The sequence below is a fragment of the Eulemur rufifrons genome, chromosome 29, assembly GCF_041146395.1.
Source record: "Eulemur rufifrons isolate Redbay chromosome 29, OSU_ERuf_1, whole genome shotgun sequence".
Lineage (NCBI taxonomy): Eukaryota > Metazoa > Chordata > Mammalia > Primates > Lemuridae > Eulemur > Eulemur rufifrons.
The window spans coordinates 11,585,560-11,611,627 of NC_091011.1; the positions used below are offsets into that span (position 1 = coordinate 11,585,560).

Consider the following 26,068-nt stretch of genomic DNA (forward strand, 5'->3'; position numbering starts at 1 on the left):
GTGGTGGTGGTGGTGGTGATGGCAGTGGTGGCAGTGGTGGTGATGGTAGTGATGGTAGCGGTGGTGACGGTGGTGGTGGTGACAGTGGTGGTAGTGTGGTGATGGTGGTGATGGTGGTGGTGGTGGTGGTGGTGGTGATGGTGGTGATGATGGTGGTGGTGGTGATGGTAGTGGTGACAATGGTGGTGAGGGTGGCAGTGGTGGTGGTGGTGGTGGTGGTGACGGCAGTGGTGGCAGTGGTGGTGATGGTAGTGACGGTAGCGGTGGTGACAGTGGTGGTGGTGACAGCGGTGGTAGTGATGGTGATGGTGGTAATGGTGGTGGTGGTGGTGATGGTGGTGATGATGGTGGTGACAGTGGTGGTGATGGTGGCAGTGGTGGTGACGGTGGAGGTGGCAGTGGTGGCGGTGGTGATGGTGGTGACGGTGATGACGGTGGTGATGGTGGTGGCAATAGTGATGGAGACAGGGTGACAGGGATCTCCAGAATCTGTGACCCCTGCTGCTTTTCCCATAGGGTTACTGGTGGAGAGCTGTTTGAAGACATTGTGGCGAGAGAGTACTACAGCGAGGCTGATGCCAGGTGGGTGTGGAGCCCTCCCCCCGTCCTGTCCCCACTTCCCTTATGCCTTTGCCTGTCCCTCCTTCAGCCCCACTCCTGCCCCTTCCCACCCACATCTGTTCCCGTGCAGCAGTGTCCCCTCCCCAGCTGAGCGGGGGTATTGGCCTGCCCACCGGCCGACAGCCCACCTGGCCGTGCTGGGGGCTCTCTGGGTGGAAGGAACAGGGGCAGCTCGTGTGTTCTTGGCTCCCACTGGGGGAGTGGCCCCGACCATTTTCCCTAGGGTTAGAACTGGCACACAGGGGGTGGCTGGTGGGGAAGAGAAGCAGACGTGTGTGGTCGCAGGCTGCCCTCCTCCTGATGTCTCGGCCCATGGCCCAGGAGGGGCACCCCTGGGCTAACCTTCGCCATAGAGATGAGCAGTTCCCGAATGCCTTTCCCCTTCCATGGTGTCCTCACGGGGCCGCCTTGGGCCCCACCAAGCTTGAGTATACAGTGAAGGGAAGTGGGCAGCCTGCTGGTGGCAACTGGCTGGGAAAGGTGCCACTGGCTGTCCTCCCAGGGCCGCCTCCTTGCTCACCCACGCCCCAGGGCACTGGGCATGGGAGACCCGAAACCTCAGCACAGGGCCGAGAAGCCACCTCTCCTCTGTGCCCAAGCCCCATTCACAGGGCTTGGCCCCGGGCCTGTGAGCCCCCCGGTGTGGGGGTGGGTTGGGGGGACTTGGGTTCTATCCAGGCGGGGCTCCCCTTGGACCTCAGGCAGCCCTTCCCGCGGGGCCTGCCTCACCAGCGGGATGAAGAGGGACAGTGGTCTCAGAGATGGTCGTTTGTGGCATGGCTGCTGGAGGCCAGATTGAGGGATGGCAGATGTCAGCTGTGAAGTGACAGGGCCCCTGTCCCTGGAAGGATAGGTCACTGCTGGCCTACTGTGGCCCAGGCCAGATAACACCTGACCCATGACAGGGACGTCACTCATAACAGTGCATCTCACCTCAGGGACAGCTGAGGGCATCACTCTGCCCACCCGCTGGGCTATGCCCACCCTCTGCCCTGGAGAGATGCCTTTAAAAAAGAAAAAAGGCCAACAGTGGCCCTTCTAGGAAGTGGAGTTATGGATCATTTTATACTTTTTATCTTCTTTGTTTATTTTAAAACTCTTCTTTAATGAGTATGGATTATTTTCTAATCAACAAAAATGAGGCCGGGCGCAGTGGCTCACGCCTGTAATCCTAGCACTCTGGGTGGCCGAGGCGGGTGGATCGCTCAAGGTCAGGAGTTGGAGACCAGCCTGATCAAGAGCGAGACCCCGTCTCTACTAAAAATAGAAAGAAATTATCTGGCCAACTAAAATATATATAGAAAAAATTAGCCGGGCATGGTGGCACATGCCTGTAGTCCCAGCTACTCGGGAGCCTGAGGCGGTAGGATCGCTTGAGCCCAGGAGTTTGAGGTTGCTGTGAGCTAGGCTGACGCCACGGCACTCCCTCTAGCCCGGGCAACAGAGCGAGACTCTGTCTCAAAAAAAAAAGGAAAAATGAATATTATTTTTTAAAAGCAGCTTGATGTGACTTGCCTCTGCACCAGCCGGCAGCTTTGTCCACCGCAACGGGCCACGTCCCAGTCTGGGCAGGCGTGTACAGCACTGTGCCGTGGCCTCCCAGGGGCCGGTGGGGACAGACACGGGGCCGGCACCCTCCTCTTGGCTCCAGACCCCCCAAGGCACTCAGGGGCACCAGATTCTTTTCTTAGGCTCCTTGAGGAAGGACTGTGTGCTTTGCAAACAGCCTGGACGTGGCCTGTCCCCTTGGAGTTGAGGGAGACTAGGTTTTTCTTTATATTCTACTGACAAGAAAAGTGGGGAGCGGGACGGAGCCACCTTCTCCTGCCCAGAATGCTGCAGTGGGAGTCAGCACCGGGCATGCTGGTGGGCGCCTGCCGGGCAGGTAGACAGGAGGGTCCTGAGGCCCATCCAGTCACCTGCAGGGCAGGTGGGGCCTGGGGTGGGCCGAGTGCTCTGAGGTGCCGATAGAGGCAAGGGTTGGGTGCACGGCTGCCCAGAGCCTCCCAGCCACAGATGGGACCCCACGGCCTAGGGTCTGCCTGGACTGAACCCCCCAGGCACCTACCCAGGACCTGGCATGGCCCTGCCCCTCCCACACCCACACCCCGCCTGTGCCCCACCCATCGTCCCCCACACCCGCTGCCCCCTGCCTTGCCCTGACCCCAGTGACCTGCCCTCTCTGATGCTCCCTCACCTCCTTGTCAATGTCCTCCAACCCTGGGAGCCCTCTCTGCTCCTGGGGATCCTTCCTGGCCCCCTGTGGGGTTTAGGGGTCCCTGTGCTCATCAGGTATTGGGAAGAAGATGCACAGGGGACCCACTCCACCTGTTGTCCCCCAATCTAGGGGGCTGCTTGCGAGTCAGCCACCTCTGAATGCCATGCCCCCACCCCCAGGCAGAGGCTGGAGGGGGCAGCTCTGGCCACAGCTGGAGGGGTCGTGTGTGGCGTCCTCACCGCACCAGCCAGCTTCCCTCCCGCAGGCGCTGCCTCCGCTTCTCCCTCGCTGCCCCTCCTACCCAGCCTGAGTCCCCGACGGACACGCAGCCCCCACGCCTGGCCTGCTGCAGGGGTCCTACCCACCTGGCCGTGGGGACCCCTGCTGGGACTAGAGTAGCCTCAGGGTGGGCTCAGGAAGGAAGAAGCTCAGGAGATGCGTGAGCTGTTCAGGTCCTGGGAACCTTCGCCAGAGCAAACTGTAGAGTGCTGGGAGGGAAGGGCCCTCTGCTCCACCAGGCCCCTCCCTGCCCACGCTGATGGCGAGTGTCCCCACCTCCTGCTCAGGGCACTCCCGATGTGGCAGGCACCCCTGAGTGCATGGGGTCCCTGGGAACTGGCCCAGATGATAATGGGGGCTCTGGGCCCAGGTTTCTCCCTGTCCCACCTACAAACTCCTAGTTTTCTCTTACACACTCTGCTGCCTCTCTTAGGGCTTTAGGCCTCAAATGGAGGGTGCTCAGCAGCAGACTGTGGGGGGTGGGGACAAACAGCCCGAGTCCCACGGAGAGGGCCAGGATCCAGGTGGTGATGCGGCAGAGGCTGGGCCACGGAGAGGCAGGCCGAGGGTGAGTGGGGAAGCCGTGGAGAGTCCTCCTGGGTGGGCCAGCTGCTGGGGACAGCCCCACCCAGGGCGTCCTGCACCCACGGGGCCGAGGCCTCAGCAGCTCACACAGACTCAGGCTTCCTCTTTTTCTCGGTGAACCTTGTGCCCTGCCCCAGTAGACAGCACTGCTAGGGTGGGGCGCCTGGTGGCCTGAGGAGGTGTGATCTTTGCGGCTGTGCTTGTGCCTCCAGGCAGCGCAGTGGAGTCTGGCGTGGACCCACTCCCGGCAGGAGAGTGGCGAGGTAGGGGAGCTCGCTTACCCTGGTGGATCCCAGGGCTGAGCGCAGCCAGGGTGTGCGGAGACAGGAGTGGGCCGAGCCCCTGGCCAGAGCAGGTGGGGGGCGCTTTCCTGGTGAGGCAGATCTGGCCTGGGGGCTCATGAACGGCCCCCCGGCTGCCTGCCCAGGGCCTGGAGCTGCCGACCGAGGGGCACCCGGTGGATTTCTGGGTGAGTTGCATCTCAGGAACAAGAGGAAACAAGACAGAAATTACTTTGCTGCACTCTTTCCAACCAACAAGCCTGGAAATTCCTCCTTGGAGGAAGCAGGACCTTTACTTTGGGGTTTATGGAGAAACCGAGGACTATCCATGTCTTTTTCAAAACAGGGTAAGCAGAGTTCAAAACATTTAGAACCTGCTCTTTCAAAACCTTAAAAAGCAGTATGGCTTATGAGAGATGGCCAAAGGGACCCTGCAAGGTGCTCACTGTCCCCGGGGGAAGGACATCAGAGCCCAAACTGAGACTAACGTCCTGAATGCTGCTTGGGAACAATGCTGACCACAGAAGTGACTCCCTAGGCTATTCAGAACCTGAGCAAAGGCCGCTGGACGGGTGGGCCCTGCCTGGAGAAGGCAGTACGATGTAGACAGGCGGGGCAGGCGGGACTGGGTGTCCAGCGGATGGGCCTCGAGTCCTGCCAGGGCTGTGGTCTCAGACTGGAGGCGGGGCAGGAGCAATGTGAGGAGAGGTCCCCAGAGGGCAGGGGGCTGCTCTCGGGCCAGGTGGGTGTCCCATGCCACCTGCAGGCAGCATCGTCAGCTCAGCCTGGTGTAGCCCCAGCACAGGGTTCTCTTGGGGAATCCTGGCTTGCTGAGACACCTTGTTCACGGGCATGTATGTGCAGTGCACGGATCCTTCATGACAGTGGACCAGGCACGGGGAGGGACTTGATTTCAGCAACCTGTGCCAAGTCCCCGTGACACCCTCCTGGACACCATGGAGAGGTGTAGACCAGATGCTGGCTCAGCAATTGCCGTGTCTCTGGCGTTAGTTTGGGGCCCTGCACCACCAGCAGGGGACGCCGAGGAGGCCTGGGCACCCTGGCCATGGAGACAGGGAGGGTGCAGGCACGACCGAGCTGCAGCCAGGACGCGCCGTGCTCTCAGTAAGTCTGCGGCTGGGGGACGTGCAACAGGGAAGGTGCCAACTCCCGCCCTCAGCAGAGGACCGTGGGTGTGCACGGTGCAGGCCGAGCCCCTGTTGGTGGGGTCCAGGGAGGGGCACTTCCTGATGACTGCTAGCTCCACACACATCTCCTCCACGGGAGAGCGCCCGAGGGCAGAGGAAAGACCAGCCTGCAGGGCTGCCACAGACCACAGGGAAGGGCTGGAGGAAAGGGTGCCACAGCTGGGGCAGGAGGGACCCAAGCTCTATGCCCCCTCTCCTGTCAAACTGGGCCCACAGTGACCACAGCATCTGGCTGTCCGTGTTGCATAGCAGTGCATGAAGGGGCTGGTCGGCCCCTGGGAGGGTCACACTGAGCCCCGCTGCTTTCTGCAGGGTCAGGGGAGGACGTCTGACCCCACAGCCTCAGCCCCCCAGCCCTGGCTTCCTGTCCTGGGCAGCCTGCAGGAGGCGGAGTCCACCCACCTGAGTGAAGTCCCTTGGCCTGCTGTGGCTAGTCACAGGCCTTGCCGTGGCCACAGATGGCCGGCTGGCCTTCAGGGGCTGAGCGCCATTCAAAGTAACAGGGGCTGGGCTCCTCGGGGACACAGACAAGGGACTATTCCGGCAGGTGAGGGGTCCATGGGAGTGGATGCTCCTCACAGTGGCTCTGCATAGGCTATCTGCAGGGACACAGCCCCCGACTCGAGTGGCAGGGGCAGGATGCGAGGTCAGGAGACCCCAGAGCACCGGGGCTATGGGATTGTGGTTTCTGCCCTTGGTGACATTGAAAGGGGCCACCAAGGCACTGTCTCCCACAGGTTTGGGCCTGGCTCCTTTGGAACCCCACAGACCTCAGGAAGCCATCGTCCCTGTAGGATTCTGAGGGCTGAGTGTCCTCAGAGAGGACCTCAGGGAGGAAACTCAGGGTCACTTTTTAATGCAGTGGCTGCCACTGTCCACATGTGGCCAGGAGGGGCGGGAGCTGTGTGAGGAAGGGGGCTGGACTCCCGTGCCCTCCCAGAGTTTGCCATCAGAAAAACAAAGCCCACTCATCCTGCTGACCTTGGTCACCCCACTGTACCCACTCCAGGATCTGGCTGGGACAGGGGGTTCTGACGGGGTCTGCCTGTCCTTCCCTTCCCCCTGCCTGAGGGGCCATGACTGAGACTCTAGCAGGTGGGCTCCAGGCAGCCTGTGGCAAATGCCTCCAGCCCAGCAGGGCAGCCTTTATGGTGGCTGCTGTCACCCTGCGGCATGGAGCTGTCCCCCTGGGTCGGGGGGCACCAGGGAGGAGGCTGGCTCCGGCCACAGGGTGTCAGTGTGCAGAGTCTGGGTGACCCTGTATCTACTGTGCTCCAGGACAGGTGTCAGGGAGGTGGCCTGGGGGCAGCCTGGGCCTCTCCCAGCCAGTTATGTCCTGGAAGGGCCCCAGGACTTCTGCTCACAGCCCTCCCTGGCTACAGAATGATTGAAAGGGAGGCTCCCTGTGCTCAGGGCTGCCCCGGTGCCAGGAGAGCTTGCTGTGCACACAGGGCCCCTGCCTGGCCCCTCAGGCCCTTCGGAGCAGAGCTAGACCCCCCAGTGTTGCTAGAACTGAGCCACGCACCGTGGCAGCCACTAGCCATCTAAGGCATGGAAGCTTAGATTTACAGCTGTTGAACAGGACTAAATGACACGGGCGCAAGTGCATCATTGCTGCTCCAGAGCGGAGCGGGGGCCACACACCAGGGCATGCCCTGCCCCCACCCCCAGCCTTCCTTGGCCCTTCCCTGCCTTGGTTTCCCTCCCTTTTGCCCACCCCTTGTAGGGTACAGGCCCAGCCTGGCCTCCTGAGGGCATCCAGCTGAGCATCTGGCTTGGAGCATCTGGCTTGGCCAACATGGACCTGGGGACGGGGTGTTTCCTCTGAAAGTCTCTCCCAGGGCCTGGCCTGAGCAGAGGCGGGCCCAGAGGGGAAGGCAGGACCAGGGCCAGGCTTGCTGGCCTTGCAGGTGAGGAAGGAGCCCCATAGGCCCTCCTGGCCAGCATCTCCTCTCCCCTTGATCCCCTACATCCCCCTGGTCCCCCAGGCTGGGGACCACATCCAGTGCCACACAGCAGTCCGGCCCCTGCCCCCAGTACCTCCTCTTGCTGCTCCCTCCCCAGCCCCAGCCACTTGCACTAACCCTAACCCGCCTGCTGTTTGCCGCAGTCACTGCATCCAGCAGATCCTGGAGGCCGTTCTCCATTGTCACCAAATGGGGGTCGTCCACAGAGACCTCAAGGTGAGTCCCCACCCCATTCGTGCCAGGTGTCTATTGTCCATACCTGCATGCAGTGTATAAGGAGGTGTGAGAGGCTGGGCAGTGCAGAGCACCACAGGACACCGGGAGGTGTGGGGTGTGTGTGCACATGTGTGTGTATACATGTGTGCATACACAGAGGAGAGTGTGTGTGCACATATGTGTGTACGTGATTGTGGAAACATGTGCGCATGCTTGTGTGTGTGCATGGAGGTGTGTGTGTGTGTGGTTGCATGGAAGTATTGTGTGAGTGTGGGGGGGGCGTGTGTGCATAAATGCTTATGGGTGTGCATACACACACGTTCATGTGTGGGTATGTATTCATGCGCCTACATGGAGGGGTGTGTGCATGTCTTCATGAGTGGCCATTTACATGTGTACACATGTGTACCTGTGCATGCATGCATGTGTACATGTGGGTGTGCACACGTGTGTGCAAATGTGGGTGTGCTTGTGTGTGTGCCATGTGTGCGTGTGCATGTGGACACGTGTGTGCATGCACATGCATGTGCACATGTGGGTGTGTCTGCATACGTCTCTCCCAAAGCCTCCAGGCCTCCAGCGCTGGGAAGGGCAGTCTTCAGAAATCAGTTTATTAGCAAATGTCCACTCGGTCTCACTTTCTGGGCTCTCTCCAAGACATGGTCCTGGCAGGTGGGGACACAGGTGACAGAGGGCTGATGCCACTGGGAACGGGGTGGTGAGAGCAGGCCTTGCCCAGCTCTGCCAGGTCCTCCCAGCCCTTTCTCTAAGTCTCTGCTGCCCACAGCTCAGCTCTGGGCAAAGCGGCTCCAGGCTCTATTCAAAAGGTTTGTCGCCCCCAGGGCACAGAGTGGCCACAGAAGCTTCCCTTCCTCTCTGCTCCTCCCTCCCTTCCACTGTCCTCTCCTCCTCCTGCCCCACCTTCTCCAAGGCTTGGTCCAGCTGTTGCTCCTCTCTGGCCAGGCAGGCGGTGCGGCCCCTGGGCCTGTCGCCCACATGGCATTTAAGACCAACCTTCCCATGGATGTTTGTGCTGCATGGGGGCGTCACACCCTTCCTTGGGCCATCAATGAGGGGGGCTGATCTTTGCAGCTGCTCTGGGGAGGGTGTCACGCCAAGAGCAGACCCAAGACCCTCTCCTGTGCCTCTCACACGCCTGCCCCCGCCTGCCCTGCCCCCTCAGGTGTGCACATCCGAGTGGGTCCTGCCCTCTGTCTTATCTGACCGCCCCACTCGGGCTGCGCGGGGAGGTGGCTGCAAGGGCTCCCGTCGGGACTCAGTGGTTCTCCTGTGAGGGAACATGGGCGTCTGTTCCCAGACCCCACAGTTGGCCTAGTTAACTTTGAGGCCGAGGCATAGGAGTGGAGGTCAGTGCCCCCCTCCCACTCTGGAGACAGAATTCTTGCTGTGGCCTCCCTCCTCCTGTTGCGGGGGACAGAATATCTCTCCTCTCCTGGACTGAGACAACCCGGGAGGGGCACCGTGGGGGATTCACTCACCCGTGGCAGAGGGTGGCAGAGGGGAGTCGGCACCATCATGGGGGCTGAGGGGAGCCAGGGTGGAGGCTGCAGGTGGGGGCATCGCTGTGTGGCCCAGCAGGTGGGCCCAGCCTCTGAGCTCCCTCAGGGGCCCCCAGGCCTTTTCGCCTGGGGCTTCCTGGGGCTCAAGTTCATTTAACGCTCCTTCCTCTCCTTGGGAAGAAATGCTGGTCCATCCTCCGAGGAGGGGCAGGTACCATGAGTCTGTGTGTGCTGGGCCCCAGCCCGCAGGCCCTGCCCTCTCCCAGCCTTCTCCAGCCACGTGTGCAGGGAGCATGGGGCCTCTGGGTCAGTGCTCAGCGGGCAGGGATGCATGTGTCCCAGCCTGTCACCTGAAGACGGAGAGGTCGAGGTGGGGGACAGGGCCCCCTGACACTTCCAAGGGGGCACAGGGCCTTGACCCCACCAGCTCAGCAGGGCATGGCCGGAGCTCCGAGAGGAAGCTCTGGGTTTCTGCCGTGTGGGGCGCTCACAGCTCAGGGGACCAGGAGTCTGTCCACGTGGGGCTAGTGTAGCTCGTGGATTCTAAGGGCCACTTTTGCACATTTGAAAATCTCTGAGATTTACACTCAGCATTAAAAAGCAGGTGGAGTGGCAGTGTTTTGTCCTTTTCGGTGGCTCGTGAAGTGGCAGTGTGATCCCTGCAGGCGGTGCGTCAGGGGATGAGGTGCCAGGGTCTCGTAGCACTGCGTGAAGGATGGCTTGGGAGCCCGGCCAAGGGGACCTGAAGGCCCCAGGGAGCCCCCTGGTGGCCAAGGGCTAGGAAGGCCAGTGGCCCAGAGCTCCCTGTAGGGCGCTGAGCCCAGCGGCCGGTAGGTGATGAGGCCACAGGGATAGGCTGGGCCCTGCCGGGTTTGGAAGCTGGAACAGGACGGTCCCAGGGGACGCAGCAGCCCGGGGAGCCCCTCAGGCCCTCAGCATCAAGCGTCCTCAGTCTGGGGAAAGTGGCTTCCTTGACCTTGCTGCAGGATGGGAACACACGTCCCTCCAGCCTGAGCAAGGGCGCTGCTCCCTGAGGGAGGGCCCGAGGAGCCTTCCCTACCCAAGGGCGCCCAAAGGAGCAGGGGCCTCCTTTTCGCCCCGTGTGGTGGGGCCCTCCAGCGCCAGGGGATCTTGGTGGGTGGACCGTGCCTGGCAGGTAGATGTCCTGGCTGCCCCACGTGCTGGGCACCTTGCCCTTTGGAGGTCACTGTGGGGAACATCGAGTTTGCTTGTGAGGGTGAGTTCAAGGTTTTGGTCCGAGTGGCCCTCAAACCCCTCTTCAGCGGGATCTGAGCCCTGGCTGAGGGGCTATTGTCCCTGTCCCTGGGACAGACTGGCTGTGGGGTGCAGGCCTAGGGGCGAAGGCTTAGCTATGGCCCATGGACACCACGGGGCAGGGGGTCAGACTTTTGTACCCGCCTCCTGCAAATTGTCTCTGTTGTGTCCCCCCATCCCCTCCTGTAACACCCCTGGGTGTGAACAACTCGTCCTCGTGCCGGTCACCCCCCTGCAGCCAGAAAACCTGCTCCTGGCCAGCAAGTGCAAAGGGGCTGCAGTGAAGCTGGCGGACTTTGGCCTGGCTATCGAGGTGCAGGGGGACCAGCAGGCATGGTTTGGTGAGTGCCTGGGACGGGGGCGTTGGGCAGTGGGCGGGGCGCAGGGAGGTGCTAGTGGCCCCTCATGGCCCCTTTCCCTTTCACTAGGGTTTGCTGGCACACCGGGCTACCTGTCCCCTGAAGTCCTTCGCAAAGAGGCATACGGCAAGCCCGTGGACATCTGGGCATGTGGTGAGGCCCGGCCTGGGGCATGGTGGGCCCTTGGGTGTTTGGGGGTGTTTCGGGGCTACCACCTCTGTCCTGGAGCATGCAGCTGACCGGCACGTCTTGCCCTGTGCCAGGTTTGTCTGTGCCAGACCTGCCCTAGAGCTACCCTGGCAGGGCTCTGCTGCACAGCCTGGAGCCCCCGCCCCACCCAGAGTAGAAATGCTAACGTGACCCCTGGCCCACCACCCGGTGTCTGCCTGCACTCGGGGCAGAGGTTCGGGCCAGAAGGAGCACATGGGCAGATGGGAGTGGAGGGGTCGGGGCTGTCGGGCCACATAGCAGGGCCACTTCCCTGGGTGGGGGTTCCCTCCCACAGAGGCAGGGAACAGCAGAGGGGCTGGCCTCGGGCCTGGGCGTGGACAGGGCGGTGGGGGCTGGTTGTGCCATTCTGCCCGTGTGTCTCCAGCGCGGTGTGGAGGGCAAAGGAACACTGTGGGCCCCGGTGCCCTCACAGCCGTGGGAGCCGGTGTCGGGGTGCAGGGCAGGAGCCCCACGGATGGCCATGCCCTGCACGTGGGCACGGTGCTCACGGGCTCCATCCGCAGGGGTGATCCTGTACATCCTGCTCGTGGGCTACCCGCCCTTCTGGGACGAGGACCAGCACAAGCTGTATCAGCAGATTAAGGCCGGTGCCTACGACGTGAGTGCACCTGGAACCCTGCTCTGACCCGCCCCCTGCCCCTGGGTGTGGCAGGTGGGGCAGCCTGGGAAGAGGCTGAGAGTGGGGTGAAGCCACCTGCAGCCAAGCCCACAGATGAGAATCCTGGCCCTGCCTGGGGAGGGGGCTTCAGACTCAGCCATGCCTTGTCTCCTGCAGTTCCCATCCCCCGAGTGGGACACCGTCACTCCCGAAGCCAAAAACCTCATCAACCAGATGCTGACCATCAACCCCGCCAAGCGCATCACAGCCCACGAGGCTCTGAAGCACCCGTGGGTCTGCGTGAGTTGTCCTTGCACCCACAGTGGGGAGAGGCTCCCGGTGGTGGTAGCTTCAGACCACTCCCCTGACAAGGGCCCTAGCAGGGCCGTGGGGTCCTGTTCCTAGCATTCAGTAGGTCCCCTGTGTCCCCTAGATGTTACTGTGGCCTCTGGCTTGGGACACACTGGTGGGTTTGTGAGGTTGGGGCTCAGAGGGCGTTGGAGGGTAGAGCAGGCCCCTTCCTCCTGACCCCAGCCCTGTCCATGAGGGACACAGTGGACAAGGCCAGCAAGGGACAAGGCTTGGAGTCACAGGCAGGTGGGGATGGTCCATGGGGACAGGTGGCCTTTTGCTGCAGTGGTGGTTGGTGTCTCTCAGCACATGGGGGCTCCAGGGTGCCTCGAGCCCAGCTGCCCTGGCCTCTCCTGGCCCCTCGGGCTCCTGGCTGCCATGTGACCGCCCCTCTCCCTGCAGCAACGCTCCACGGTAGCCTCCATGATGCACAGACAGGAGACAGTGGAGTGTCTGAAGAAGTTCAACGCCAGGAGGAAGCTCAAGGTGAGGCACTGGCCCCTACCCCCTGGCACCACCGTGCTTCCCTGCGTCCCCATGGCACCCATGCTGGAGGAAAGGAGACCTGAGGGGTTCCCAGCAGGCCTAACAGTTGCTGAGGCCCCCAGGACTGTGCATGTTCGCAAATTCCAGACCAGATGCGACAGGTGAACTTAGTCCAGCTTGAGAATGAGCCCAGAGGTGGCCTGGGGCCAGGAGTGGGCTTGGCCTCCAGGCCCAGTGCCAGTGGCACCAAGTCACCTGTGCTGCTTCCAAGCAGCCTTGGAGAGGCTGTACGAGGTGCTCCCTGCAGGCGCCACACCTGGGGCTCTGCAGGCGGAACACACCCTCTAGCAGGCATGCTCTCTTTAATACGAGTGAGTCCAGAAGCTTCCGACCCGGAGCAGGTTTGGTAAGGAGAGCAGGGCCGAGTGCTGGTCTCGGGTGGGCTCGGGGAGGCTAGAGAGGGAAGTGGGCACAAGTAGCGTGCCTGGCCCATCCGCTGGCCAGAGCTGGTCCTGATGGTGGCGGTCTGGTGCGAGCTGGCTGTGTCGCTCGGCTGCCTGGTGCCGAGGGAGAGGCCCAGGCCTGCGCCCAGGGAGCGGCAGCCTGGTAGCTCTTTGCTGGTCTCTGAGTGAGTGGTTATCCCCAAAGCCCTGAGGACAGCGCCACTGCCCTGAGCCTGTCAGGGAGAGGAGGGGCCACCAGGGAGCCAGACCCCAGAGGAGCTACTGTGGTGACTGGGGGTCCTGGTGACCCCTGAAGCTTGCGGGGTCTTGAAGCATTTAGAAGCCGTGGTCGGCCAGCTGGTTTAGGGTCCAGGGTGTGTGTGAATTCTGGAAGCAGGTGACCTGGCGTGGTGCCACTGCCAGGTTCCTGGGACTCTCGCCTCTCTAGAAGGCTGTGATCATGTCGTGCCAGGCGCCCATGAGCGTCTGGAGGTCTTCTCCTGGCCAGAAGCCAGCAGGGGACACTGACAGGACTGCCCTGGCTTTGTCTGTGTCTCTCCCCAGGGGGCCATCCTCACCACCATGCTGGCCACGCGGAATTTCTCAGGTGAGACTTTCCTCTCCAGGGCGACTGGCTGCCCCTGCCCCCCAGACTGCCCAGGGAGGCTCCTCCTTTCCCACCAGCCCCTCAGCCCCCCTCCTCTGCTGCCGGCCTGCACCGGCCTCTGCCCCAGCTCCAAGCCCCCCTGCCCGCCTGGCCCAGCTAGGCTCTCTCCTTGGGCGACCTCCCCGGGTCCACCCCCACTCCCAGCCCCTCACCGTCGTGCCGGGTCTGTGTCCCCTGCCCCGACACGTGTCTGTGCTGCCTACCACCGGGGCGCAGTGCCGGGTGTGTCTGTCCAGGCGTCTGTCGGGCATCTCTGTGGCCTCCTTGTTGTTCTGAGCACTCTGAGCACCGTGTTGTGTGCGGGCAGCGGGCAGAGGGGACGTGGGGTGGTGCAGGAGGCTCCGTGGGCCTCCCTCTGAGTTCTGGACGAGCTGCAGCTGCCTGCCCCGGTCACTCAGGGTGGGCGGTGGGGGAGCAAGGTCTCCGGGGGTCTGTTAGAGACCCCCAAGGCCCAGGGCACTGGCAGGTCCACCCCGGGGACGGCGTTAGCCCCCGAGTGGAGCCGGCTGCCCAGGCCCGGCCGAGCTGTGCCCGTGGCTTCTCCGTCGTTGACACTCAGTGTGCGAGCGTCTGTGATCCGTCTCACGTTGTCCGTCTGCATCTGGCGCCCCTCCCGCCCCATCCTGTTACCTTTGCTGTGATACCGTACGGGAGCGGGCGCATCACACCAACACGAATAGGACTGTCCTGTCTGCTGTGTGCCCACCACGCCCCTGCGGGCACGAGAAGCCCCCGCTGGGGTTTTCTAAGGAGAAAGGAGGCAAACGCTTTTCATTGTCGATCAGCCCAATCTTGTTTTCACTCTCCTGAGAAAAGGATTCTGGAACCATCGGTCACCTAAACTTTAACTCTAATCTTCTCTGCTTCCTTTGTCTCTTTTCTTCCCTTACCTCGCCCACCCCTCGTCTGTGTCCGCCCACCCCTCCCTCCCCCTCGTCTCTAACCCGGTGCTAACAGTGGGCAGACAGACCACCGCTCCGGCCACAATGTCCACCGCGGCCTCCGGCACCACCATGGGGCTGGTGGAACAAGGTAGATGTGTCTTGACCAGCCTCCCACCCGCTCCCGCCTGTCCCTCCTGCCAGCATGCAGCCCCCTGCTGCACGCAGCCGCTGGCCAGGCTCCAGAGCTGCCCCAGAGGCCGCCCGGCCCCCGGGAGCCCCTGCTCCCGCCGTGGTCACATCCCAGCAGAGCCCCCCTCGAGGGGAGGGAGGCAGCCCCCACACTCATCTATAAGAGGAGGGGCTGGGCTCGGTGACCCCTGTGCCACACCAAGCCTCCTCCCGGTCCTGGCCTCTGAGGTCTGGGGGTCTAGAGACTCCCCATTCAGAATGGCCTTGACCCCGCAGGGAGCCCCTGGGCCTGCTGCCGGAGTCCGACTCCTGAAAGGGGAGCCATGGGGAGCAGGGCCAGAGAGGCAGGCGCACGACCCAGGGGAGCCCGTGGGGCTCTGGGTCAGTCCCTCCTGCAGGGCGATCCACAACCAGCCCCAAGGGGCCTGCCCGGAGCTGGTGGTCTGTGCTGCTGAGTCCCACACCTTCACGTCTGTCCTGAGAGTCCCCCAGGACAGGCTGCTCCAGCGCCAGGGGGCTCCGGGCACACTGAGGCAACTTCGAAGGCTTCATCTTGGGGTCTTTCTACAAGGTCCTCCTCACCTGGCCCCAAGCACCAGGAAGGGAAAAGGCCGGCTCTGCCCACCTGCTCCTCTGGGCCTTGCGGGGCCAGACCCCCTCCCCGCAGCAGGAGCCAGGGCCAGAACCCAGAGGCCTCGGTCAGTTCCTGCCCGCCTGCCGGCTGTGACCGTGGGCAGATGCTGTGAGGGCTAGGTGACCCTGGACCTCCTGGTGGGCTCCACAGCCATAGCCCAAGCTGAGGGCTGGCGAGAGCGTAGGGCAGGCTTAGCTGGCCTCGGCTAGCCAGCGAGCACACGGGCCAACCGGGTCCTCCCTGAGCCAAGCTCAGACAAAGTTTCCTGTCATGCCGCCAGCACTGGCTGGGGACAAGGCTTCAGGGGCCCGGGTACAGCCCTCTCCAGGCCCACCCGCCCCAGCTCCCACTGACGACCCAATGGGTGAGCACCCCAGCCTTCCCAACCAGAGAACCCTCCTCCTGGGGAGGCTCAGGCCATCCCTGGGGAAGGGAGTGTGTCCTCACGTGAGCCCGGTGGACCTGTCCAGCAGCGGCGCCCTGGGAGGGCAGTTCTGAGTCTGCTTCGTTTGACAGGCTTTTCTGGAGCACGTGGGGGAGGGGCTGAGGCTAGGAAAGGATGAGGCTAGTGGCCTCTGGGAGGCCCTGCTGCCCAGGGGACAGTGCAGAGAGACAGTCGCCTCTGCGCCGCCCTTTGCCCGGGGCTCCCGCTGCAACGCCCGCCCGCCTGCCTGCAAGTGAACGTGGGGCGACGGTGCATGAGGCCCGTGCATGCGCGGCTCCTCCCTGGGCGCCGAGGGCCGCTCTGTCCTGGAGGGTGGTCAGTGCATGTGGACAGAGCCCAGCATGGCTCAGGGTGACCAGCAAGGGGGCGAGGCGGAGGCAGTGCTACAGGGCCACCTGCCCCACTAGGTCTACCCAGCTTAGCTGCACCCCACAGACACGCGGTGGGGGGTCTCACTTCTCCTTGGATGATGGCTGAGTCTGGTACCGTCGGTCAGACCCCCTGTGTGGCATAGTCCCCCTCTGTCAGCTAGGAGACCCTGACTGTGACAGCATGTTGCAGTCTGTCCTGCACTGAGCAAGTGTAAGAGCAATGGAGACCCCCGCTGTCTGGCCAGCTGTGGGGTGACAGCAGTCATCCCAGCCTGGAGACCCCTGGAATGGGCAGTGCCCTGCCAGGGTCGGGGGCAGAGGGTCTCTCCTTGTCCTCCAGAGGCCTGTGGAAGCTTATCCCGGGTGTCTGAGACACCTGTGGCTGCCTGGTCCAGCCGGGCCCCCCCTACACCTAATCGATGCTTTTGACTTGAGACAGCACGGGGGACGCTCCCGTGCCCTTGAACACTGGTGTAGATGGGCGTCGACAGGGTTCTGGCCACAGTGATCTGGAGTTAGTCTGGGACAGAGATGTGAATGTCAGGGAAATGCCAGGGGCCACACATTCAGGATGGCCCCAGCCCGTGGGCCCCACATGGCGCCCAAGGTGTGCACAGTGAGGGTTTACAAAAGGGGTTCACCAGGAAGGGTGTTTGGGAACTGACTAGAACGACAGGGGCATCTGCTGCAGGGCTCCCCAGAGCCTTGCTCCCCGCAGTGGCCTGAGTTCCAGAGCAGGGCGGGCTCACATGGGGCATTTCCCACCCACTTGGCTATGAACTTCGGTCCTCGTTCTTCCCCACTGATGCTGTTAACGTCTCCAGTAGCAGTTTGGAAATGTGGGTTTTGATGGACTCGGGCACGTAAATGGAACCCCCTTCGGACCAACCCTGCCCATGGGCTTAGCTCAGGTGCCTCCTTTCCTGCGAGGGTCACCTGCGGGTGGGCCGAGGGGAAGAGCCGACCTGCGCCGCTGCCGGGGGTGCCACGCTGGCCCCAGGCGAGTCTCAGACCGCTGTTGGGCCCGGCTGGAAATGCCACAGGGCCGGCTGCGTGTGTGGCTCTCCTTACGGAGTGGGGGTCAAGCCAGCCTTCTGCAAACCGCCCGTTTCAATTGGCCACACGTTTGAAATGTGTGTTTCTGGAAGGGATGGGGGTGCCCTCGCTTGCCTGCTCAGCCGCCACGGCAAGTGTCCTCAAGGTGAGGCTGCTTGTCTCCTTCCTCAGGCCTCTGGGAGGAGCCTATTTCCCCAGCAGTGTCTGGCAGCTGTCACCAGCAAGGACAGGGAGCCCCACCGCAGCCTCTGCAGTGCCTGCCCCGCTCCTGCTCCCGGGGCAGACGGGGCAGCCCGGGCCGGCCCGCTTGGGTGGGCGTTCCTGGGAATGAGCCATGTGCATTGGAGAGGAGGAAGGAAGGAGGGAGGGTAGGGTCCACAGACAGGGGAGGGGCTGTCCAGGAGCCACACGTCCCCAATCTTCAGGACTGGCCTGCCCCTCCACAATGACTTACCAGGAGGCAGATTTTTGCCACAATGCCGGAGACGTTTTTCACAGGCTGCACCATGGGGAGTGGGAAGTCGGCATTTCTGGCCGAGGAGCGCGCTGGGCAGGGGTGCCCTGGCATGGCGGGGGGTGGTCCTGCTGCAGCTTCGCTGGGGTGGGGGCCTCAGGCCTGGGAGGGTGGAATGCAGGGGGCACGCCAGGAGACAGGGGAGGGCTGCCTGTGTCCCTTCACTGCTCCCGGGGAGGCCCCGGGCGTCCGGTTTCTGGATCCTGAGAGCGCCCCTGGGCTTGATACAGAACTGAGAGTTACCAGATGCGTGAGGAGGGGAGGCTGTGAACGGAAACTGCGCCTGCCGCAGCGGCACCAGGGCCTCGCTGCGGGGTCCCCAGGGTCACTAGCAGCCACTGGGCTGTCAAGACTCTGTGTCCACACTCAGAGCTCAGGAGGGACCAGGCCGTGGAGGGGGCGGCAGTGGGCATCTGGGAAGGGAGGGACATAGCCAGCAGCCAGCGGGCAAGACCTCCTGGTCTCTGAAATGAACTGGGGGGTGACCCAAGCCTCAAGTGTCAGAACTGCCTGGAGGGCTTGTGGAACAGATGCCCCCAGAGGGTCTGACCCAGGAGGTCAGGGTGGGCCTGGGAATTTGCATTTCTGATGGTACAGGGTGATGCTGCTGCTGGGAGTGGGGGGCATTGGAGAGCCATGGCAGCTCCAGGCCTCTGTGTGCCTGTCCGTTCCCAGCAGGAAGGAGTCCCGGAGTCCCGCATCTCGGCCCATGCCCGTGGGGGCAGCACAGGCCCCCCAGGCAGGCAGGAGAACCAGACGTCAGGGCCTGGCCGGCCACATCCTGAAACCAGGCGGGCGGGGGTGCTGTGCCACTTGCCTTCCCTGCTTGGCCCAGAGGCAAGGGACCCCACATGCCCCCCGTCGTCCCCTTGTCCTCTCGCACCGCTGGTCCAGCCTGGCTGCTTCTCTGACCCTGCTGCTCCGGGCTCCTCTCGGGGAGCCCTGGGCTGCAGATGCGCGCTCCCGCCTGAACCGACACAAACTTTGTTTTCTCTTTCTCTTCTTCCTCACTCCCTTCCCTCTTCACCTTTCCTTTTCTGTAAGGTAAGCTGACTTCCTATTTTTTTTTTTTTTTTTTTTTCTGTTCTGTGATTAAAATTCTAACCACCATGGAGGGTGTAGATGTTGGGACCTGGGCCAGGCCCATCCTGACCTCCACCAGGGTGTGTTGGGATGAGGTGGGGGCCCAGCTGCTGGGCCCAGGGGGTCCTTGGAGGTTTGCAGGCAAAGAGGCCTGTGTTGGCCCGTCAGTGCCCACCAAGAAGTGGCCACAAGGCCAGGGCTGCCGGGGGCAGCTCAGGAGGGAGCGTGAGGCTGCCACTCGGGTGCTCCAAGCCCAGAGCATCGGTGTGGAGCTGAGTCCTGTCTGCCAAGGGCAGGTGCAGGAGGAAGGGTGGGGGGCCGAGAGCAGGGCAAGTGCCTGGGCTCGGGGTGGCCTCTGTGGGTGGCCTGGGAGCGTGGGGACCCGTGGAGGGCGTCCCCCTCCCTCCCCTCTCCGGTGTCCAGTTCAGCTGTCCCCATCCCCAACTCGGTGCCGCTCGACCCGTGTTCCCATCGTGGGAGAGGCCCACGTCCTGCCTTCCTCTTGGAAGAGCCTGCATGTGACCTGGAAGCCAAGGGGCACAGGGTCGGGAGGCTCCCCAGCACCCAAGGAGAAATCCTGGTGCCCTGTGGGAGCCCCAGGGCCATAGAGGACAGCCGGGGAAGGGGCCATTTCGGGGGCGAGGGTCCTTGGGCAGCCCCGGCCCATTCCCCCCAGGGCAGGGCTGCTGCCTGCTCAGAGCCAGCCTGGGTGCTGAAGCCACACCTGGGGACCCGGGCCTCACTCCCGGGAAAGAGTGGAGGCAGGCGAAGGGGTGAGGTGGGGTGGGCTGCAGGGGGCCCCAGGCCCGTCACTCATGATGCCTCTTCCCTCCCAATGCAGCAGCCAAGAGTTTACTGAACAAGAAAGCAGACGGAGTCAAGGTGAGGTGCCTGCTTGGCCTCGGGGCGCCTGGGGGCCCGGAGCCTGCAGGTTTGCCGCCCGCCCCTGATGCTCCCGCTCTGGAAGGCCCCTTCCACCCTGGGCAGACACGGGGGAGGGGAACGGTGTGCCACTTCTCCGCCTAAGGGCTCCTCTCCCCTCTCTCCACAGCCCCAGACGAATAGCACCAAAAACAGTGCGGCCGTCACCAGCCCCAAAGGGACGCTGCCTCCTGCCGCCCTGGTACTGAACTCCAGCCCCTGCCTCTCAGCCCCTCCTGCACCCCCAGTTGTGAGGGGCCAGGGGGAGGGTGGGGTCTGGCCCCACTGGCCTGCCTCTGACAGCACATGCCAGGCCCCCCGCCCCTCACCCCTCACTGCGGTGATGGTGATGGAGCGGAGGGCTTGGCCCCCCCAGAGGAGAGGACACTGTTGGGGGGGCCCGGGTCCAGACAGGTGCAGGGCTGCTCTGGGGAGCCCCTCACTGGGGGCCCAGAGACATCGGGGTGCAGGGCAGAGGCCCAGCTTCCCACCTGTGCTGACCTGTGGGTGTCTCCCCAGGAGGCTTCATGTGGTCGGTGAGGCAGAGGACACCCCCAGCCCCCGGGGACCCTCCTCCGCCACCCTCAGCAGGTCGACCCAGAGCCCCGGGCAGGGGGAGCGGCCCTGAGTGACACATTCCACGTGCCAGGGAGAGACAGGGCCACAGTGTGCAGTGGGGAGGTGTCTGGGCCAGTAGCAGCCAGGGTGGGCTTGCTGTCATCGTCTATGTTTCCTTCAGGAGCCAGCGCACCCATGCTGGGAGGGCAGGGTGCCCACGACGTTCCTGCTGTGCCCCTCACTGCCTCTCAAGAGGGTGCCCAGCCAGCTCTGGCCCCCTTGCCCCGGGGGGCTCCTGTCCAGGTGAACACCACAGCGGTGCTCCCAAAGACGCCGAGCTGTGGGCTGTGGGCACTGTCCTTCTTGCTGGAGCACTGCGCTGTGTCCCTTACAGGACAGCTGTCCTCTAAGCTGTCCTAAGAGGTTTGGGGCTCGCTGGCCTACAGGTTCCTGAGTTCGCTGGAAGCATGCTTGGTGGTCCTCGAGAGCCCCAGGCCAGCTTCGGGGGGCTGGCCCCAGGCTGCCCACAGGAAGGCTGGGTTTGCCGAATGGCCACCCTGAGCCCCAGGAGAGGAGGCTGTCCTGTGAGGGCAGCGGCTCAGCGCGGCTGGGCCATGGCCGGAGGGTATCCTGGTGCCAGCCCACACGCCAGCCTCACAGCCAGCCCCATCTCGGACCCCATCCATCCCATGTGCCACCCCCACACCCATGACATCTTCAAACCTGTGCCCCCCACGCTGGGGCAGAGGGCTCAGGCAGCAGAGAGTGGGGGAGAAGTCCCCAGGGCAGAGCCGCCTTCCCAGCCCCACACACATCCTGCCGCTTCTCAGGGCCCCACTCCGCCCATCCCTCCTGGACCTGGCCCACAGGCCCCTCCTCCGGCCTGGAAGGGGCTCCCTTCTGTTCCATTCCTGCCCGCCACTGCCTCCATGCCTGTCCCCACTCCGCTCTGCACTCTCCTCTCTCGCAGGCTCCGGCCTGCCGCCTCTGTCTCCCCGGCTCTCCTCCTGGTGGTCTCCGCTTCCCTCTCTTCTCACTCTCCCTCTCTTTCCTTCCTCTGTCTTCCTTCTTCTGTAGGAGCCTCAAACCACCGTCATCCATAACCCAGTGGACGGGATTAAGGTACTGGCGCCTCTTTCCTCCTCTCGCTCTCCTCAGGCAGGAGGCACTGGGGCCCAGGACAGGATTCTGGGGCATTGCCCCCGGGCAGCATTTATACCAAGAGAGGCCCCGGCCACCTGTCCCCAAGGCAGGGCAGAGCTGCCCAGCCCACCTGCGTGGGCCACGACAAAGTAGATGGCTCAGGCCCCAGGCCCCAGGCACGCCGTCCAGTCCCAGTTTGGCTGGCACTCTCAGGCCAGGGCTCTGAGTGGCTCCCCTGCCACAGGCAGGGGCCAGGACCCCCTGATGTCCAGAGCGGGCTTCACTCCTCAGGGACTGCACCCTCGCCCCTCCTGGCTGTCCCCCCCGCCTCCCTCCCCAGAGCTTCCTGCTGAGCAGCCTCCTCCTCTGCCCTCCGCTCTGGCCATCAGCTCCCATCACATTGGCATCATCACCCGGGGCCAGGGAAGGGGCTGGCTCTCTGGGGTGGTGGGAGGGAAGGGGTGGGGGCCAAGCCTCTCCGGGACGGCACCCCCCCACCCAGCACAGCCGTCTAGCCAGGCTCCCGCCTGGGCATGGGCTCCTTACAGAGCCCCCAGAGTGGGGCCCCCACTTCCTCCTGGCAGGTGCCACTGCCCAGCCCGTTGTCAGAAGATTCTTTTCTCCATGGCAGGGACCAGGGGGTCCGGGGGCACCCAAGGTGCTAGGCAGCCAAGGGGCTGGCAACTGGGGATGGGTGTCCCTCAGGCCTGTGTATGTCACATTCTCCCTGCCAGGGCCCTAGACAACCTTCTGGGCTGTTGTGAACCTACACCTGGGTCTAGGCCCAGGGCAGCGTATCCCAGCATGTCCAGATCAGGTGCCCGTGCCCTGGGGACCTTTTAAGATGTTTCTTCTGAGGAGCAGAGCAGGCCTCCTCGGGACTTGGTGACAGACGGGTGGTCTTTGGATCTGAAGGGCAGCAGCCCTGGAGCAGGGGGAAGGGCAGGGCCGCCTCTGCCCTCTAAGGCCACCGGAAAGGTGAGATGAGAGCCTGTCTGGACGGCCAGCCCGAGATGCAGGTGGCTCTGTGGGGGTCTCAGCTCTTCTGGGGGAGGGGCTGTGAGTGGCAGGGGCGCTCTGCCTGAGGCCAGGCCAAGGTTCTTGGAGCCCCGTGAGGACCTACTGGAAGCTTCTCACCCTGTCTTGGGAGTGCACAGCTGCTGGGCTCCTGCTTCACTGGGAGCCAAATCCCATTGTGTTTTAAGTCTTAGAATTTTTAAAAGCCCGATTTCCTCTTGTTTGAGAGTGGGCTTTGCGTCCCAGGCTTCCTGCCAGGCCAGGCCCGCGTGTGTGGGCCGTGTGAGCCCGCGCCAGCTGCACGTATGGGGTTCCTGGTGAAGGTGTCCCCTTGGGACCAGCACAGAGCTGGGTGCCTTCCCTGGTCACTGCTGCACGTGGGTGTCCAGGGCTGGGGGCTGGAGGCCCACTGCCACAGGAGGGCGTGTCCCCTGAGGCTGTGGCCTTTAGGCCTCTAAAAGCAGCCGGGAAGAGGCGTGTCCCAGAGCCTGGGCTGGCCCCGCCACAGCCCTGTCCACCAGCTCGGCAGCACCCGCTTGGCCTCAGCCACGTCCTGACCCACCGCCTCCCCCTGTCTCCTCAGGAGTCTTCTGACAGCGCCAACACCACCATAGAGGACGAGGACGCCAAAGGTACCTGTGCTCCCGCCCTTGCTCCCTGCGCGGCCCGGCCGTGCGGGCTGCACTCTGAGGCCGGTGGGACTTCAGCTGGGTCAGCCGTCCTGTGCCACCCGGTGTGTGCGAGTGGGCTTGGAGGCCCTGCGGCTGCAGTTCCACCCCAAGCCTGGGTGTCGGGCCTGCCCAGCGTGTGGCAGTGTGGCTGAGATGATCAGCGGCCGGGCAGTCCCGGCGTGTCCCAGTGAGGCCACCGCGTGTGGCCTTGCATTGGGGCTGGTTCCTCACGCCAGGATCCCCACACGCTCCGGGGGCCCAGAGCTGTGTTCCCACGGGAGAATGAGTTTGCGGGTAGAATTTGCTCCGAGATGTTATTGTTCTTCTCTTAAAGTTCCTTAAGCTTGCGATCCCACCCAGCTGACACCTGCCGGGTGGCCGGGCAGCCGAGGGGCCGCGTCCATGTCCGCCTCTGCTGGCCCCGGCGCCTCCTCCTGCAGTGGCTTCTGTGCCACCCCGACCTCCGGGGCCGGTCTCCATGCTGAGCCAGGCCAGTGTCCTTCGTGCTCTCCCAGGATGGGGTCTGCCACCTCCAGGCCACCCATATGGGGCCCCCAACCCTCATCGGTCACACGGTGACATAGGCAAGCCCTATCAGGACTGCCCCCGGGGCCTGTGGGCTTGGCCATTCTGCCAGTTTGGGGAAGAAAACTTCTCGCTGGCCAGAAGGCTGAGCTGCAACCTAGCTCTGCCCACCCTGCCCAGCTATGACACTGTCCCTGGGTGTCCACCATGCCCCAGAGCAGAGGACTTTAGGCCTTGGACACCGGAGCGTAGAGGTCTGTGTGACTGCCCCACAGACTGAAACAGGCCCCAAGGTCAACAGTGTGGAGCCGTCCAGGCCTCCCCCTTCTGAGGTTCTGCCCTCACCCTCAGGTTGGGGGTGGGGGGCGCTGAGCAGTGACGGGGGATCTGTGGGGTGGCTGGGCCTGGAGCCCGCAGGGGAAGAGAAAACAAGCCCAGAAGCCAGCAGAGGAAGCTCAGGACTGAGACCCCAGCAGCCCCTCGAGGCCAGGGCAGGCACCCCCGATGCCAAGAAAAGCCCCGCCAGCCTGCGCTGGGTTGGTGCAGAGTCAGGGCAGGCCTAGGAGCCATTGTGGCCCTACAGTGACTGTCACACCTCCCTGGGCCCGGCCCCTGCTGGCTCTGGGCAGGGGCCGTGTCATGCAGCCCTGCTGGTCCTGACAGGTGGCCCTGGAGGCACAGGCCCTGTGTCGACTCCTTCAGCCTCCACTAACCTGCTTTGGCCGTCCCTAGGTCTAGATGCCCATGGGGTGACCCCTGCCTCTGCCCCCATGAGTCCTGGCTATGGTCTGGGGTCCTGCAGCTGTAACCTCCTCCTCCCTCTTGGGCCCTCGGTCTGTCTTGTCCTGTCACCTTCTCTTCCTGTGGGCCCCCTGCCCACCGCCGGCTCATCTGTTTCACCCTAGCCCCCAGGGTCCCTGACATCCTGAGCTCGGTGAGGAGGGGCTCGGGAGCTCCAGAAGCCGAGGGGCCCCTGCCCTGCCCATCTCCAGCTCCCATTAGCCCCCTGCCAGCCCCATGTGAGTAGCCGGGCCCTGCTGCGGTGGGGTCACTGTGAAGGGCCGGCTGCCCCCTCCAAGGGGACGCTTGAGAGCTGAGGGCAGGCTGAGCGTGGGCTCCTGGCTGCAGCCCCACATCTGCCCGGTGAGCCCCAGCCTGTGCAAGCCCCGGCCAGAACCCTCCGCTGGCCTGTCGGGAGGTCACTGGTGGGGCAGGCGCTGGGCCACGCTCCTGCTCAAGGCCGCTGGGCAGTATGGGAGGCCCCAGGGGCTCGGCCCTCACTCCACTCAGCTCTGGGGACTGCTTGCTGCTGAGACAGGCCCAGTTCCAGGCTGGACGCCAAGGCCGGCTGGGAAGAGAACAGGGGCCCCTCCTCCCTCGCTCCCTGCCCTCCGCTCTGCCACCTTCTCATGCGTCTGTCTGCCTCGTGTTCACATCTCGTCTGTTCTGCCCCAGCCCCCAGGATCTCTGACATCCTGAACTCGGTGAGAAGGGGCTCAGGAACCCCAGAAGCCGAGAGCCCCCTATCAGCGGGGCCCCCGCCCTGCCTGTCTCCAGCCCTCCTAGGTCCCCTGCCTGCCCCGTGTAAGTAGTGGCCCTGGGCCTGCTGCCTCCGCTGCGGGAGGGCGCGCTGGGACGGGCACTCAGCAGCTTCTGCCATGCACGGCCGGAGGCCCCGCGTCCCGCCCTGGCTGGGCTTGCGCGGGCTCATGCTAACGCGGCAGGGCAGCTGCCTGGCGCCTCCCCACCCCAGAGGCCCAGCGGCCTCCAGGGCCCACCTCCCACTCCCTGCCCCCCACTTTTCTCTGCAGCCCAGACTCTCCCCCAAAGGCCTGTCCCCACACCTGGGCAGCACCTGGCCCCCCTGCAGCCCCCTCAGGCCATCTCTGCTGGGACGCTGCCCAGCCTCACTGACGCCACCCCCAGCCTGCTGCCCTGGCCACAGAGCCCAGGGGCCTGCCGTCGGGGCTGCCCCGAGTCCGTGTGAGCCGGGCCCTGAGTGCCCTTCCTCAGTCAAGCGGGTGAGGAAGGTGCCAGACCCAGACCCCCAGCCGGTGTCCCTGGAACTCCTGGACAAGGGGATATTACAGACAGGAGAGGGCCTGGCCTCTGCTGACGTGGCCTCCTCAGATGGCCCCGTGGGAGGCTGGTCCTGCCCTGTCCAGCCGCCACTCCCTCATCCACCTTCCACGCTTGCCAAGGGCAGCTTCCCTGACGCCTCCTCGCCAGCCAGGGGCCCCTCCCGGAGGGAGCGTCTGCCCACAGCACCTGCAGCCACGACTCTCACCACAGAGCACCTGCCCCTCGCTCCTGAGGCCTCTTCCCCTCGGCCCCCCTGTCCCCACGGTCCCCTGCGTCCCCACATCCCCCCATCCATCATGTTCCCCTCTGTCCCCCATAGCCATCTCTGTCCCCATGTCCCCCTCTGTCTACCACAGCCCCCTCTGTCCCCACATGCCCCATCCCCATGTCACCCTCTGTCCACAGCCCACTGTGTCCCCCCACGGTCCCTTCTGTCCCCATGGTCCCTCTGTCCTCCACCCACTCTCTGGCTTGGCTGTCAGCTCATGGGTGTCTCTCCTGTGTCCCCATGCCTGTTTCGTGTTCATGTCTCATCTGTTCCACCCCAGCCCCCAGGATCTCTGACATCCTGAATTCGGTGAGGAGGGGCTCAGGGACCCCAGAAGCGGAGGGCCCCCCAACAGTGCCCCCGCCCTGCCCATCTCCGACTCTTCCCGGGCCCCTGCCCGCC

At 64.0% G+C, this 26,068-nt stretch overlaps 1 protein-coding gene across 10 annotated transcripts in view; it reads left to right on the forward strand.

Annotated features, from left to right (window-relative positions):
* Nucleotides 1–26,068, forward strand: part of CAMK2B (calcium/calmodulin dependent protein kinase II beta) — a 102,976-nt gene that overhangs the window by 68,137 nt on the left and 8,771 nt on the right. The window contains exons 5-17 of one of the 10 annotated variants that reach the window (XM_069462137.1): nucleotides 517–582; nucleotides 7,303–7,375; nucleotides 10,409–10,511; nucleotides 10,599–10,682; nucleotides 11,264–11,358; nucleotides 11,536–11,658; nucleotides 12,112–12,195; nucleotides 13,203–13,245; nucleotides 14,263–14,337; nucleotides 19,326–19,363; nucleotides 19,533–19,604; nucleotides 21,038–21,082; nucleotides 22,704–22,752. In XM_069462137.1, coding sequence (XP_069318238.1) covers nucleotides 517–582; nucleotides 7,303–7,375; nucleotides 10,409–10,511; nucleotides 10,599–10,682; nucleotides 11,264–11,358; nucleotides 11,536–11,658; nucleotides 12,112–12,195; nucleotides 13,203–13,245; nucleotides 14,263–14,337; nucleotides 19,326–19,363; nucleotides 19,533–19,604; nucleotides 21,038–21,082; nucleotides 22,704–22,752 — 950 coding nt within the window. Of the gene's footprint in view, nucleotides 1–516; nucleotides 583–7,302; nucleotides 7,376–10,408; nucleotides 10,512–10,598; nucleotides 10,683–11,263; nucleotides 11,359–11,535; nucleotides 11,659–12,111; nucleotides 12,196–13,202; nucleotides 13,246–14,262; nucleotides 14,338–19,322; nucleotides 19,364–19,532; nucleotides 19,605–21,037; nucleotides 21,083–22,703; nucleotides 22,753–26,068 lie in introns of all 10 variants that reach the window. The other 9 variants (XM_069462143.1, XM_069462138.1, XM_069462139.1 and 6 more) reach the window with 9 other exon arrangements.